We start from the raw sequence: 14,468 nt of genomic DNA, 5'->3' as shown, positions 1-14,468 counted from the left end.
GGACCGCGATAGTGCGGCGGGCACTAATGGACGCCGGGGGAACTGACTGCTACTGACATAGTGGGATCAGTGATATTATATGCTGTCCCTGTACTAACGACATTGGATGAGAAGGAATTACCATGATATTAAAGTTTTGTTTCCTTCTTTTTTTCCTCTTTGTTTAAAAATAACAAACATAATATACTTACCTGCTCTGTGCAGTGGTTTTGCACAGAGCGGCCCAGATCCTGCTTTTCTTACCAGCACTCCTGGCCCCTCCCTCTTGCTGAGTGCCCCCACAGCAAGCAGCTTGCTATGTGGGTACCTGAGCCGCTGCTCTGTGTGTCCATTCAGACACGGAGCCGCTGTTCAGCCCCATCCCCTCTCTCTCTCCTTACTGGCTCACTGACTTGCTAATTGACAGCAGCAGGTGCCAATGGAGCCCGCTGCTGTGCCTGCTGCTGTGTTATGGCGAGTCCCAGACAGCCAAAGCTCTTGTGCAACATCGTTGGATTGAGATGGGGCTCAGGTAAGTATTATGGGGGCTGCTGCACACAGGTTTTTTTTTTATCTTAAAACGCATTAAGATAAAAAAAAAACCTTAAGAACCACTTTAAATATGTGCCTAAGTGTAATGTGTGTAAAGTGTGCTGCTTTTACGAATAGAACTTGAAGTTTCTCATCCCTGCCAAGAGATCATTCTCTCTGTACAGAGCTCTGTGTTGATTGTCCACACAGAGTCTGGGCTGTGATCGTATACAGCCGATCAAGCAGGTCCCGATCGGGAATCATTGGCCGAGACTTGCTGTCAGGCTCCCGCTGTGTACAATCACAGCAGGTGCTGGCCGGGGGCACACATGTGGGTGCCCAAAACCTGTAAGTAGGCAGAAACGTACGGGTGCATCGCTTTGCTGACACCATCCGCTAAACACATATGTTGAGTGATTTTTCACTTTCATGCTTGCAGCTTTAGTTTAGTTCACTACAGGTGTGCAGAGTCACATTTTTCACTTTCAATAAAAACTTACAGAAGAATAGGCCAAATGGTGTGAAAAAGCCAAATGGTAAAAAAGAAAAAATCACTAGACCTGAATCATTTAGGATGGTTTATTTATCAGGATGGCTGGAGGGGGGTGCCCAAAAGAAGAGTGGCTTTAAGAAGGGACCTTGAGGCTGTATTCACACATGGGCGCTTTAAATCGCGGACAGAATAGCCATGATTCAGCCCGCAATTTCAAAACGTCTAGGTGTCAATGACAAATCGCACAACGCACATTTCAGATGCCAATGATTCAAATTGAATTGCACTGCAATCGAGGCGAACTGCATTGCATGAAGCTTTTCGCCCCAAAAAAGGTTCAGGAGCTTCTTTTAGGCAACATGCTTTCTGTGATTGCGGCGCGATTTATCGTGGCAGAATGGCACCGCGTTTTGAAGTGCCAGTCAGGTGAATGGCATGTGAAATGTGCGGTGTGCGATTTGTCATTCACACCTGGACATTTTGAAATCGTGGGCAGAATCGCGGCTATTCTGTCCACGATTCAAAATGCCCATGTGTGAATGCAGCGTTAATGAGACTGACTGAAATACAGATCTCTCTCTGGAGGCTAATCTAAATGTTTCTATATGTAAACACAAAATATGGAGGAACACGCATTTACAGCACAACTATAGCCAAAAGGTTTTTTTTTTTTTCTATAAAAGTACATAGTATTAAAACCCCCATCTGGTTTTTAAAGTTTTCATTGTCCCCAGTAGAGAAGTCCTGCCTAGTAATTTAGGAAATACAGAGCTAAGAGATATACTGCTAACCTCCTGGCACTTATGCTGAACCTCTAATTTTTATACTTTGAATCACTGACATAGAATAGGTATACAGCAAGTGCGAACGATAATCATAATTTTGGTTTTAAAGTTCCAGCTGAAAATCAAAATTGTCAACAACATGCAGCTTTCCATGCTAGAACGCTATAAAGGATTGCTAGAAGCCAGTGACGTAGCGTGGGTTGTCAGCGCCCGGGGCAAGGTAAGTAATTTGCGCCCCCTACACAAATCTACTAGACCACTACACTGACCTAGCTGACCACTACACAGACCTACCTGATTACTATACTGACCACTACACACCAACCTACTTGACCACTACACTGACATTCCTGATTCTTGCACTGACCTACCTGACCCCTACACTGACATTCCTGATTCCTACACTGACCTACCTGACACCTTCACTGGCCCACCTTCAATGCCCCCCTTCACTGAGCCCCCTACACTGAACCCCATTCACTGACCCCCCTTGCGGGCTGCGGGCATGGTACAGGAGAATGCAGGGCTGCAGGCATGGTACAGGAGAATGCAGGGCTGCGGACATGGTACAGAAAAATGCAGGGCTGCGGACATGGTACAGAAAAATGCAGGGCTGCGGACATGGTACAGAAAAATGCAGGGCTGCGGACATGGTAAAGGAGAATGCAGGGCTGCGGACATGGTAAAGGAGAATGCAGGGCTGCGGACATGGTAATGGTACAGGAGAGTGCAGGGCTGCGGGCATGGTACAGGAGAGTGCAGGGCTGCGGGCATGGTACAGGAGAATGCAGGGCTGCCGACATGGTACAGGAGAATGCAGGGCTGCCGACATGGTACAGGAGAATGCAGGGCTGCGGACATGGTACAGGAGAATGCAGGGCTGCGGACATGGTACAGGAGAATGCAGGGCTGCGGACATGGTACAGGAGAATGCAGGGCTGCGGAAATGGTAAAGGAGAATGCAGGGCTGCGGAAATGGTAAAGGAGAATGCAGGGCTGCGGGCATGGTAATGGTAGAGGAGAATGTAGGGCTGCGGGCATGGTACAGGAGAATGCAGGGCTGCGGGCATGGTACAGGAGAATGCAGGGCTGTGGGCATGGTACAGGAGAATGCAGGGCTGCGGGCATGGTACAGGAGAATGCAGGGCTGCGGGCATGGTACAGGAGAATGCAGGGCTGCGGGCATGGTACAGGAGAATGCAGGGTTGCGGGCATACTACAGGAGATGCAGTGCTGTGGGCATGGTACAGGTGTACCATGCCCACAGCACTGCATCTCTTGTAGTATGCCCGCAGCCTCACATAATGGCAGGTAGGATTAGGATGTAGTGTGAAACATTTTTAAAGATTTGTATCATTCATGACTTTCAAACAGTGCCTAACTGAGGGTGAAATCACAAACTATGTCTAAGCCCTGGGAATTACACTCACGAGAACATGCATGGTCTACCAAGATTTGGGATGCTAAGCATTTACCCAGGATCTTGCTGGAAGACTTGTGGTGTAAGCCTGTCCAGTGCAGAAGCTGGGGGTAAAGTAAGTACAGCTTTCCCCCAACGGGTGTGTTATTCTACAGCCATCAGATGACTTTAAAGAGGGAGAGAGGTCTGGTGTAATGAGGTCTGGTCTCACTTAACTGTTCCTGAGGCGCCATAGATTTAAAAATGGCGCCGCCAGGCACCAACACGTCATTGTGCACGCGCCGCTCGGGAAAGCTTGTATACGTTCGGTTTTTCCCGGGAACAGCCGAACATGTACGGCCTTTCCTGAGCGGGGGCGGGGAATGCACGGTGACATGCTGGCGCCGGGCGCCTCAGGAGCATGTCGGGCAGGCCGGAGACATTTTTTTTATGACTGTTTAAGTGACACTGGCGTGGTCGCGGGATGCGCCCCCCAGATTTTGCGCCGGGTGCGGCTGGCCCCCCCAAGCTACGCCACTGCTAGAAGCTAAAGCCACATTCAGGTACTTAAACTAGTCTCATAATGAAGCACACATTTAATGATGTATTCATTAATTTATAGCTGCTACAATTTCTTTCTTTTATATCCAGGTGGATTGTAGTGAATCTTAACAAAAAAAAAAAAGTGGGGATATCACCAAGGCTTTCATTTTCTAAGCTGCACTACAACACTGTGTGCTGTACAGACTTCCACGGAAGGTAAATTATAAATATTGGCAAAAACAATGTAACTGTGCAAAGCCTATCAGATGTTCCCTTTACTGCCTTGCTAGAATCTGTATCCACCATACAGTTACTTTGAAGAGGTTACACAGAATTGTCCATGTTCAGCATTTGTTAACAGCATTGCAGTGTAGTCTAAAATGCTGAAAAAGCACAGACTAGATCCAGCCCATGCACTCTGTAAAGCAATGTGGAAATTGCCAGCACTTTATAAATTAATTTATAAAATAAATTAGAACCCAGTGCTTTTACAGAACTTTCAATGTAGTAAAAAAAATAATAATAATAAAAAAAAATTATATATATTTATATGAATACACCCACACACACACATATATATATATATACATATATACACACACAAACACAGTATCTGACATTTTTGCAAATGTTTTATTATATCTTTTCATGTGACAACACTGAAGAAATTACACTTTGCTACAATGTAAAGTAGTGAGTGTACAGCTTGTATAACAGTGTAAATTTGCTGTCCCCTCAAAAAAACTCAACACACAGCCATTATTGCCTAAACATCTGGCAACAAAAGGGAGTACAACCCTAAGTGAAAATGTCAAAATTGGGCCCCGATTAGCCATTTTCCCTCCCTGTGTTATATATATAACTGTGTTTTATATATATATATATATATATATATATATATATATATATGCACACATACGTACATGTACATATACACACATACACACACACGCATACATACATAGATTTAAATAAATTATGACACAAAGCCTTGGCGAAGTGCAGATCACTTTATATAAAAAACAAAAAAACACAACATTTAAACTAACTCCTTGCTTGTTCAGGCAGAATATGAACATAATTGAATGCAGACTGCAGCACACATATGTGCAAAGATCTGGATTGGAGAACATGGCCAAACAGCGAAGGCCGGTACGAATGAGACTTGTCAAAATAGGCATAAGGGCCTATTAAGTGCAACTCCACTAAAAGTGAAATTACATTTTAAGCAGTAAAACTTCTTTGTATGTTAGAGTAATGTGGGTTTCCCAATTCTTGGGATTGGACTGTTGAAGGTTCAGCTCTGAACTCTGAGCTATACAGACATCCGGCACAATCACTAAATGTCTGGTGAACTTCATCGATATTGTAACCCATCTTCCTTCCCCTTCCCATATTGAATGAGCATCAGTCAAATTTAAAGTGTATACCAGGCAAAAAAAAACAAACATACAATACATCTTCACAGTAAAGGAAAGAAAAGGAGACATCACTTCCTTTTTGGACAGGAAGTCGGCCATATTGGTACACCCATCTTACATGTGATTTAGAATCTGTGACACTTTGAAACTGTGAGTGGCTTTTTATGTGTTTTTAACCATCTAATAAACCTTACTACATTATGCAAAGTTTCTTTTTTGTTTTTTGAGCCATTTTATCAGTTGAAGTTCTATTTATAAGGGTCTTGAACCTGAGACAGCTGGAGTGAGGAAGACCACCATGGATGATGGTTGATTAGAGTGCTATCTGACCTGTATGGGTCAGAAATTAAGGTGTGAGTGTGTATGCTGGCTGGATACAGTTGATACAACTAAATAGAAAAATTACTGGTGTGAATGTGAAGCCTAAAGCCCCATACACACGTACAGATCATCGGCCGAACGATCGGCCGTCTTTTGTCCGAGGGCTGTTGTGTCTGTTGAAAAGTGCAAAAGACTGCACACGAGTTTTGTCGGCCAACAACAGCCGACTGCAGAAGTGATGTCATGTGATGGTTAACTTTCCTTGTCTTTTTTCTTTTCTGAGCATGCCCAGTCTTGCAAATCTGCTGTCTGTACTGACAATCGGCCGTTCTGGTGTCGGCATACAAAAATTTTAATGCTTGCACGACAGATTCTGTTCGGCCGAAAGTGCGCTGTCGGCTGTCGGAAGCATCATACTAACAAGCCGAAAATCGGCCGATCGTTCGACGGCCGAACAGTTTCGGCCGACAATCGGTACGTGTGTACGGGCCTTTATTCTGTGTGCAATTGGGTCAATTTTTTCACTTTTGGACCTACTTCATTAAGTATTCTGATGAACTGTTGATTTTTTTTATTTCCTTAGTTTAACTCATTCGCTTTATTTATGCTCTAATGGGGCAGCAGGGTGTTTCCTGAAGATTTTTGCATTATATTTACTTTTTATATGTGGTTAGTTTTATCTCACTTACTCATTTGGATGACTATTCCCATTACCATTCTATTATTTTACAGGTGATTGTGTGTCTACATGGTGTTTATGGATATTCAACTTAATCTGTATATGCTATATTAATAGTGTATACCTTAAAATATTTTCTTTTGCCCTATTTCATTTGGATACATGTGTTAGGAGGGCTATATGTTATTTACTGAATTTTTATTTAATTTTTTTTTTATGTGTGAATGCAGTAGCACTATTTTATGTTTATACATCTTTGCAATACATGCAGATTTCCTCATATTTTATCACATTAAAGACCCTGCAAATACAGAAAAAGATCTGACGGAAATTAAGGGTTGTCAGGCCTGTCTGGATGTCTCTTGTTAAACTACTCTGGACCCACCTACCCTCCTATTTCCACAACACAAAGGCTATTCATTGTGTAGTCGCAGGGTTATGACTGGAAAGGCTAAATACTCTCCTTGGGACACCACAGGAAGTGAGCACTGGATTCAGGAATCAAGTTTTTTTTTTGCACTTTAAGCATATATACCAAAACACTTTCAACAGCATAACACTTTCAATAGTCAACAAGAGAGCAAATAGAAGAACATGGTTAGGGTTTATATACACTTTGATACTGATTATTGAGCATTCCATTCTCACCTTCTCGAAAAGTGCAGAACTTTTTTTTCACTGGTCCAAAACTCTCATCGTTAACAATGGCGGGGTCTTCCAACACTTTCTTCTCCACATAGACTATCATGTTCTTTTGCTAAATAAGATAGTTGGAAAAAATAAATGCAAAATCTCAAGAAAAGGTCAACTAAAAGAACTCTGCTACAAGATCATAATTTAGTTTTGGATAATTAGTAAAAATAAAAAGGTGTAATTGCCTTTTATGCAATAACAGAGAAATAAAATGCAATCCTGCACTCTTCTGCTAAAATCAGTCTATTTAAAATTGGTCAACAGAAACAATGGAGTACTGTCCGTGATACGTTTTTTATTTGCACTAACATACAATTTTTCGGGACAAGCTTTCAGGGTATGTCCCCTTCTTCAAGGTCCCAGCAGTACTTAGCTTGTCCTGAAAAATTGTATGTTATAAAAAAAAAAAAAAAGTATCACAGAGAGTATTAAATTGTTTCTGTCGCAAGTGCAATAAAATGGCTACAATCACCTCAAGCAAGCTAAAATCGGTCCAAAATAGATACAGATAATCGCTTGATTGCAAAGATTGCTTCACATGTAAAATACTTTTTTCCTTTTATTTTTTACTAGCGTGGGGAAGGGTAAAATTCTCAGGTCTTGCTATGGCAAATAAGGGTTAGAAGCATTAGATTCCAAATAAAGTTCATCTTACTATAATAAATCCAAAGACTGGTTGCAGCTACACCAGCTGGGAAAGTAAACTTAGCAAACATTCAAACTATTGTATCACTATTCTCTTAAGCCCTGATGAAGGAGTCCCTCAGAACTACCGAAACATGTTGGCATGTTCATGGATATTTTTTTTCAATTAGCTGACTTTCAATCATCTGTCCGACACTCTTTTTCTTCACTGTATGCAGCCTTGTAAAATGGTCCATGTAGAAATGACAATTCTCAAAACAGAACAGGAAAATGGGAAAGTCTACCTAATGGGCACACAGGTATCAAAAACATTACTTTTTTAATCCTCCGCCTTTCTACTAAAATATTATTTGTTGTGTTCCCAGATTTCCCCTCACTTTCATTTCTGTCTTCTGTAAAATCTCCCCAAAACAGACACATACAGCAGTAAAGACCTGATAGGAGTTCAAACACCTCCCCATGCCATTAAAAACTACATATAAAAAAGGTATGGATGCATTATAGTACACAGTTTATTAAAATGTCAACAAGCGCTCTACATGTTGGAGATGGGATGCGTTTCTGGGAACCCTGTATCATATCTACTAGGAATGCCCTAGAGTTTGTCTTTTTTGAAAAACTACAAAAACCATTCTGAAATCCCTTCTTGCCTCTACAATTCCCTTAGATCCAGCTCATTATCTACTCAGCTTGCCTATTCCGAACTCGACCACAATAGCCACAAAAGTTGATGAATCACATCTTATCTGCGGCTAGATGTTCAAGTGCTTTAAAATGGAAGAAGACATTCCCATCATTCAGAGAGGACCTGGAATATTTATTGGCTAATTCTATTACAAATTTTAATAAAATATGGCACTCCTGGCATATAAGAGATTCATCCTAATTCCACTGCTGTATATGCAATGTATGATCTGAACACCCATAGGGACATTTTTGGAATTGTCCTGTAGGGAAGGTGGAAATAGACTCTCTTCTTCCTTTCTTTTTCCCACCTCTTACCTTTACTCTCACCCCCTCTTTTTTTCTCTTTCAATTCTCCATTCTTGCCTCTGATTCTCTCTTTTAATCTCTAACCTCTCTAATTTTTATTTATGTGACCTAGGTTACAGTAGATATATGTAATTTGCTCATTTTAGGATTGGATGTTAGCCGACACATTATAACTACGCCTATCTCCTAAGTATTTAAGACTGTACCAACAGCAAACTTCCGAATGTTATGTCTTGTGCCACTTAAGTTTCTGTCTTTGATTATATTGGTAATGACACTAAAAAACCGACTACTGCTTTCTAAGTTTGGCTCTGCAATGTCAATGATATATATCCTTTAATGTTGGAAGTGTCATTTTCTGTTGTAATAAAATGTATATGTATACCTTTTGGAAAACTTCAATAAAAAGAAAGTAAAAAAAAAGGTCCATATGCCAATGAAAAAAAAACTGTGGATTCACTTTATAATCAGAATTAAAAAAAAAAAAAACACAAATTGTGATGCTGCATAACTCAATCTAGGAGTTAAAACAGCATAGCTTCAAAGTTAGTGCAAACCTTTCCCACGTAACAAATAGGGAACTTTGAAGCATCCTGACTTCTGGGGTAGAGAGAAAAGGCATGCCTTCCCTTCAATCCTATAATCCACCTGAACTACCTACAGCCAGGCCCACTTGCTGTCAACATGGGAGTGAGAAGAGCACTTGGCTTACCCTATGCCAACAATTACTTTCATATTAAGTGTAGTGCATGGGATTTTTGGAGCCTCTAGTAGTAGTCTGATTTGAGGGGGTTTGCACAAAATCAAAAACATTTTCATTACACTTTATGATGCAAAAAGCTTCATAGTTTATTTATTTTATTATGGAAAATGTACATTAACAAGCCTTTAATAACCTCTGTAGCTGTAGGCAGTGTGGAATTCATCCTCAAATATTACAGCAGAAGTACTAATGTCTTTAAGGAATTAGCAATTCCCCTAACTTAGCAGCTTAGTTGACTCTACTTCTCCCTCCCAGCAGCCCTCTAATCCCTAAAGTAAATAGAGAACAGATGCACAGAAACAACGGAGGAGAGAGCAGAGTGCAGAGATCTGACTTGAAAGACTTTACTACACCTCTTGTGAATTTACAGGATGAATTGCTTCACTGTGCTTGCAGCTACAGATGTTAGTGATGGATTGTGTTAACTACACTTAGGGTCCTTTCACACGAACGATCCGATCAGATCCGCCTGTCTGTTTTTTAGGCGGACCTGATCGATTCCTCAATGCATCCCTATGGGGCGCGGATGTCATCTCCGTTGACACCTGCTGCTATCCGATTCTGATCCTGTCCGTGAAATCCGGACGGATGGAAACCATATTTTCCATCCGTCCAGCGGATCGGATGAGAACGGACAGGCGGTCCGTTCTCATCCGATTCCCCCATAGAGGACAGCGGGGATCTGACAGCTCCATCTCCGCACACAAAGCAGAGACGGAGCTGTCATCAGCCTGCTCAACAGGGATCGGCGGATCGATCCCCTCTGAGCAGCACGGAGTCCGCCGGCGGAGGCGGACCATGTGAAAGGAGCCTAAGGCTTTAAAGTTAATTTACTGCAGGATAAGAATATGTAAATATTTCAATGTCTACAGCCACAGTCCTACTAGACGGTTATTACTAATGTTGCTTTTACATTTTACATGTTTGCTATACCATATTTTTACTATTACATTAAAATTTGCAGTTTAGCAGCTAGAGAAATTGCAGATCAGACACTCAAAAAACTCTCTAACTGCCCAGGAACTGATGACATATGGATAAATGTGAGAAACAGTCACAAGAGGGTGCTCTCAAAGGCTCAATAAAATCACTCTGCCTCATAGCTATGAGATATCAGACACACAGGAACTGCATCATTTTTTAGTGAGTCATAGACTTGCATATTGCGGATCGGATGAGAACGTACAGGCGGTCCGTTCTCATCCGATTCCCCCATAGAGGGGGAATAGACTTGCATATTGAGAAGGAGCAGTAAAGCACAAACAATGCGAAGCTGTACACTATACCAAAATACTACCATTAACACACTTTGATGCTTTAAAAGCCAACTAATCAAACAGTGATCATTCATACATCTACCCACTTTCTTCCCCCTAGTGAAATGTAACTAACACTGTGAAAACCATATATTGCCATCTAAATGCTGTTATGTTTTGTAGAATGTCAATTCTACACCTGTTGAGATTATGTTACAACTAAACAATCCTCACTTGGAGGGGGTTTGCGTGGATTTTGGACCATTAACACACATTGATGAAATGATTTAGATCAGGCTCATCTCTATTCCATGTATATCTAAAACAAAACAAAAAAAACAGACTATACAACTCACTGTAAGTACTGATGTATATGGCGGCTCTCCCTACTGGGGGACAATCTCACTCACCTCTGTAAGGAACACGCAGAGGTCCTTGAAGGGCTGCAGTAAACTTGCATCTCTGACTTTCTTGATCACCAGCACACTTTTGGGTGGTTTGTTCCACGTTAGTAGCTGGCCCGCTGGGTCCTGAATATGCCTGGTAAAATAACAACAAAAGATTTGACTTTCTGAAGTGTACTGTCTAAAAGACTGTTACTCCTAGAAAAAAAAAAAAAAGATGTTTCGTTAGCGGTTTCGCTGCTCTTGCCTACTGAGACTCGAACAGCAAAGCTGGATGAAGACACGACGTGCCCGTCCAAGCAACAAATTAGATGTCTGTTAACTCATAATCTGCCAGAATACTGAAAAGTGGAATATTATTGGTGGCTATGAAATTAGAAAGAGAATACTCATTTAGTTCCTTTGAATTTACAGAAGGAAGGTTAAAAAAAAAAAAAAGTCCACCGTACAGCTTCCTTGGTTGTGCCTTCACTTTCTCAAACAACCTTGGGCAGTGGCAGCTCAGCGATGTGACTTGTCTTGTGAAAAAGTCAAAATATCGGTCTGCAAAGTAAATGCTAAACATCTTCTCAATGTAATAAGCAAGTCAAAGCTTCAGATAAAGGCACGAGAAAAAAAAATGACACGAACAAAAAACTGCTTTGCAACTAAAGAGGACAAGCAGCAAAGTGAATGATACAAGATGTCTGTGATGGGCTAAGAGTGTTCAGCCTTGCTTAGTCTAATGGACTTATAATGTGGAACCTTCAGTAGAAAGGTTTCAGGAGCCAATCAGAATGCGGGGCACAGTCAGTGAACCACTTCCGTAACTGAAACATCTGGTTAAGTGAAATTACACTGTAGACTACTAGATGTATCATTATAAAATAGCTAAAAAACTGTACAAAAACACAGAAGAGCATTGAAACCCATATTACAATGGGATATATAAAGAAGCAATCAAAAAACAATAATTAAAATAATTAATAGATGTAAACTAAACGCGGCTTACTTCTTCACCACACTTTTTTTTTTTTAATCAAGAAAAAGGTTTTATTTAAAAAATAAAAATAAAAACAGAAAATACAACAGTGTAGATACAAAATTTCTCCAAGACAATGACACCTTATAGGTCCCTTACATAAACCGGTAGTGCAGGCAGATATATAACCAAAGTCTTCCCCACAATTTAGTTGAGGAAAACATCAGACTATAAACCATACCTTGCCCAAAACGTCTGGCAATCTGAACAAGGGTCGGTGTTTAGCCTTGCAGCATAGAAATGCTATGGCAAATATTTTGGAAATGTACAGATGTGTGTATAATCAGAAGTTTGGGGAATAGGACATTTATATTCTGGGTTTAATGCAGATTTCTGAAATTACAGCATGGATAACCAAATATATTATATATATATATATATATATATATATATATATATATATATATACACACACACACACACATATATATATATATATATATATATATATATATATAAGAAACTGTCCAATCTGCAGCACTTAATCCCTAATTTTCAATCTTCATAATGCTTTCCTCAGTACAAAAGTTTTGGACCCCACAAGAATCCTTCATCAGGTACAAGAAGCATAAAACAGCATAACACAAACATGCGTTTAAATTTTATCCTCAATTGACCGGGAATAAGAAGCAGATGACATGCATTCATTCACAGACATTGCTTGAAGATAATGAGCCAGCTAACAATTCCTAGGAGATACTACAATGTCTTCCATAGGGAAGCTGCGGACCCGTTCTAATAGGAGCGACACAAGTCGCTCCGACTTAGAAAAAGGGTCCGGAGCTTCTTTGGGCCGACCAGGAGGCGACCGCCATAGACTTCAATGTTATGAAGTCCGTGGCGGCCGCTCCGAGGTCGCGGCGCGCTGCTCGCACCGCGACCTCGGAGGTCGCCAGCCGAAGTCGGATCGCCCCTATGTGAACGGGGGCTTAAAAAAAGATGCAAATCTTAAATCGCTATTCAAACCTTAAGGCATTATAAAACTAGTACATGATTGATTATCATAAACCTGAGTTGTGCTGATGAATGTCTGCATTTTTTTTGAAATGCCGTGCAACTGGAAAATCAGATTTTGGGGATCTACTAGAGCAGGGATCCTCAAACTATGGCCCTCCAGCTGTTACGTGACTACACATCCCATGAGGCATTGTAAAACTCTGACATTCACAGACATGACAAGGCATGATGGGAATAGTAGTCCCCGAACAACTGGAGGGCCATAGTTTGAAGACCCCTGTACTAGAGGACTTCGGTTATGAAACAAGGCCATTTATTAGGGTGAATTCACACCACAACACAGAGCAGCCAGAGAAATTCACCACTAGGCTTCGTTGCAGTGTGAATAGGACACATAGGAAACAGTTTATTCCTGTGTGTCCCTGCGATGGCAGACGTTTTACAGTGCGATAAAATGTCTGTCACCACATAGTGTGAATGGGCCCTTAGATCCCCTAAATTCGATTTGAGGAGAGGGGGCAAGAGAGAGAGAGAGAGAGGGAGATAAAATTAAAATAAACTGAAGCACGATGGATTGCGCTTGAGTACCGGTTCATATTAGTGCGATGCGGGAACCCTGCGAATCCACTGTGGGTTCCCGCATCGCACCCGACTCGCAGGCAGTTGACACTGCCATATGCGAACTGTTCAAAATGTCAATACAAAAAGTTAACGACACCCCAAGATTAGTTCCCAATCACAGTACAAACTGTCAGTTCGGACAGGAATCGGATCGCATAGGTGTAAACACCCATGCGATCAGATTCTGGTGCAGACCAAAAAAGGTCCTACAGGACTTTGGTCCAAATGCGATGCAAATTCAGCCATGCAATCTGTATAGCTGAATGCGCATGGCACAGACATTGCATGTGATTTGCATAGCAGTGCGGTGCAAATCACATGTGATGTCTCACATCGCATATGTGTGAACCAACACTCACACTTTAATGTCTGAAGGTGTAAATAGGGATTATTATTTGATTTTGTTTTAGGATACATATTGGTTATACTTTGTTAACATATTATTTTTATTGTGTTTACTTTTTCAGCAATCTGAGCTACAGTAGGTCTTCTATTTATTGAGACTTCATGGGCCAGTCTTCGCTACCAACATGCATCAATGAGTCTTGGCTGGACATGACCCTGTCCCCAGTTCTCCTTCCTTGGACCATTTTTGGTGACCACTGCAGACTGGGGACATCCCACAAGAGGTGCAATTTTGGAGTTGCTCTGGCCCAGTCATCAAGCCATTACAATTTGGCCCTTGTCAAAGTCACTCAGATCCTTACCTCATGTTTTCTGCTTTCAACACATCACCTTCAGAGACATCGTGTTCATTCACTGCCTAAAATATCCCACCCACTTTCATGAAACAAGAAAGTTATTTACTTTACCTCTAAGTGGTATAGATAGAATATATACAGTATCTCACAAATATCTTTTCATGTGACAACACTGAAGAAATGACACTTTGCTATAATGTAAAGTAGTGAGTGTACAGCTTGTATAAAAGTGTAAATTTGCTGTCCCCTCAAAATAACTCAAC

At 41.2% G+C, this 14,468-nt stretch overlaps 1 protein-coding gene across 4 annotated transcripts in view; it reads right to left on the bottom strand.

The window, feature by feature from the left end:
* NADK (NAD kinase) overlaps nucleotides 1-14,468 on the bottom strand; it is a 214,807-nt gene that overhangs the window by 40,869 nt on the left and 159,470 nt on the right. For all 4 annotated transcript variants that reach the window (XM_082274343.1, XM_082274345.1, XM_082274344.1 and 1 more), the window contains 2 exons: nucleotides 10,912-11,041; nucleotides 6,800-6,908 (listed from right to left, as the gene is read on the bottom strand). In XM_082274343.1, the coding sequence (XP_082130469.1) occupies nucleotides 6,800-6,908; nucleotides 10,912-11,041 (239 nt within the window). The remainder of the gene's footprint in view (nucleotides 1-6,799; nucleotides 6,909-10,911; nucleotides 11,042-14,468) is intronic.

The sequence above is a fragment of the Pelophylax lessonae genome, assembly GCF_965119305.1.
Source record: "Pelophylax lessonae genome assembly, chromosome: 12".
NCBI classification, from domain to species: Eukaryota; Metazoa; Chordata; class Amphibia; order Anura; family Ranidae; genus Pelophylax; species Pelophylax lessonae.
Note: the sequence above shows the minus strand (reverse complement) of the source record. Positions and strands in the feature narration are given on the sequence as shown.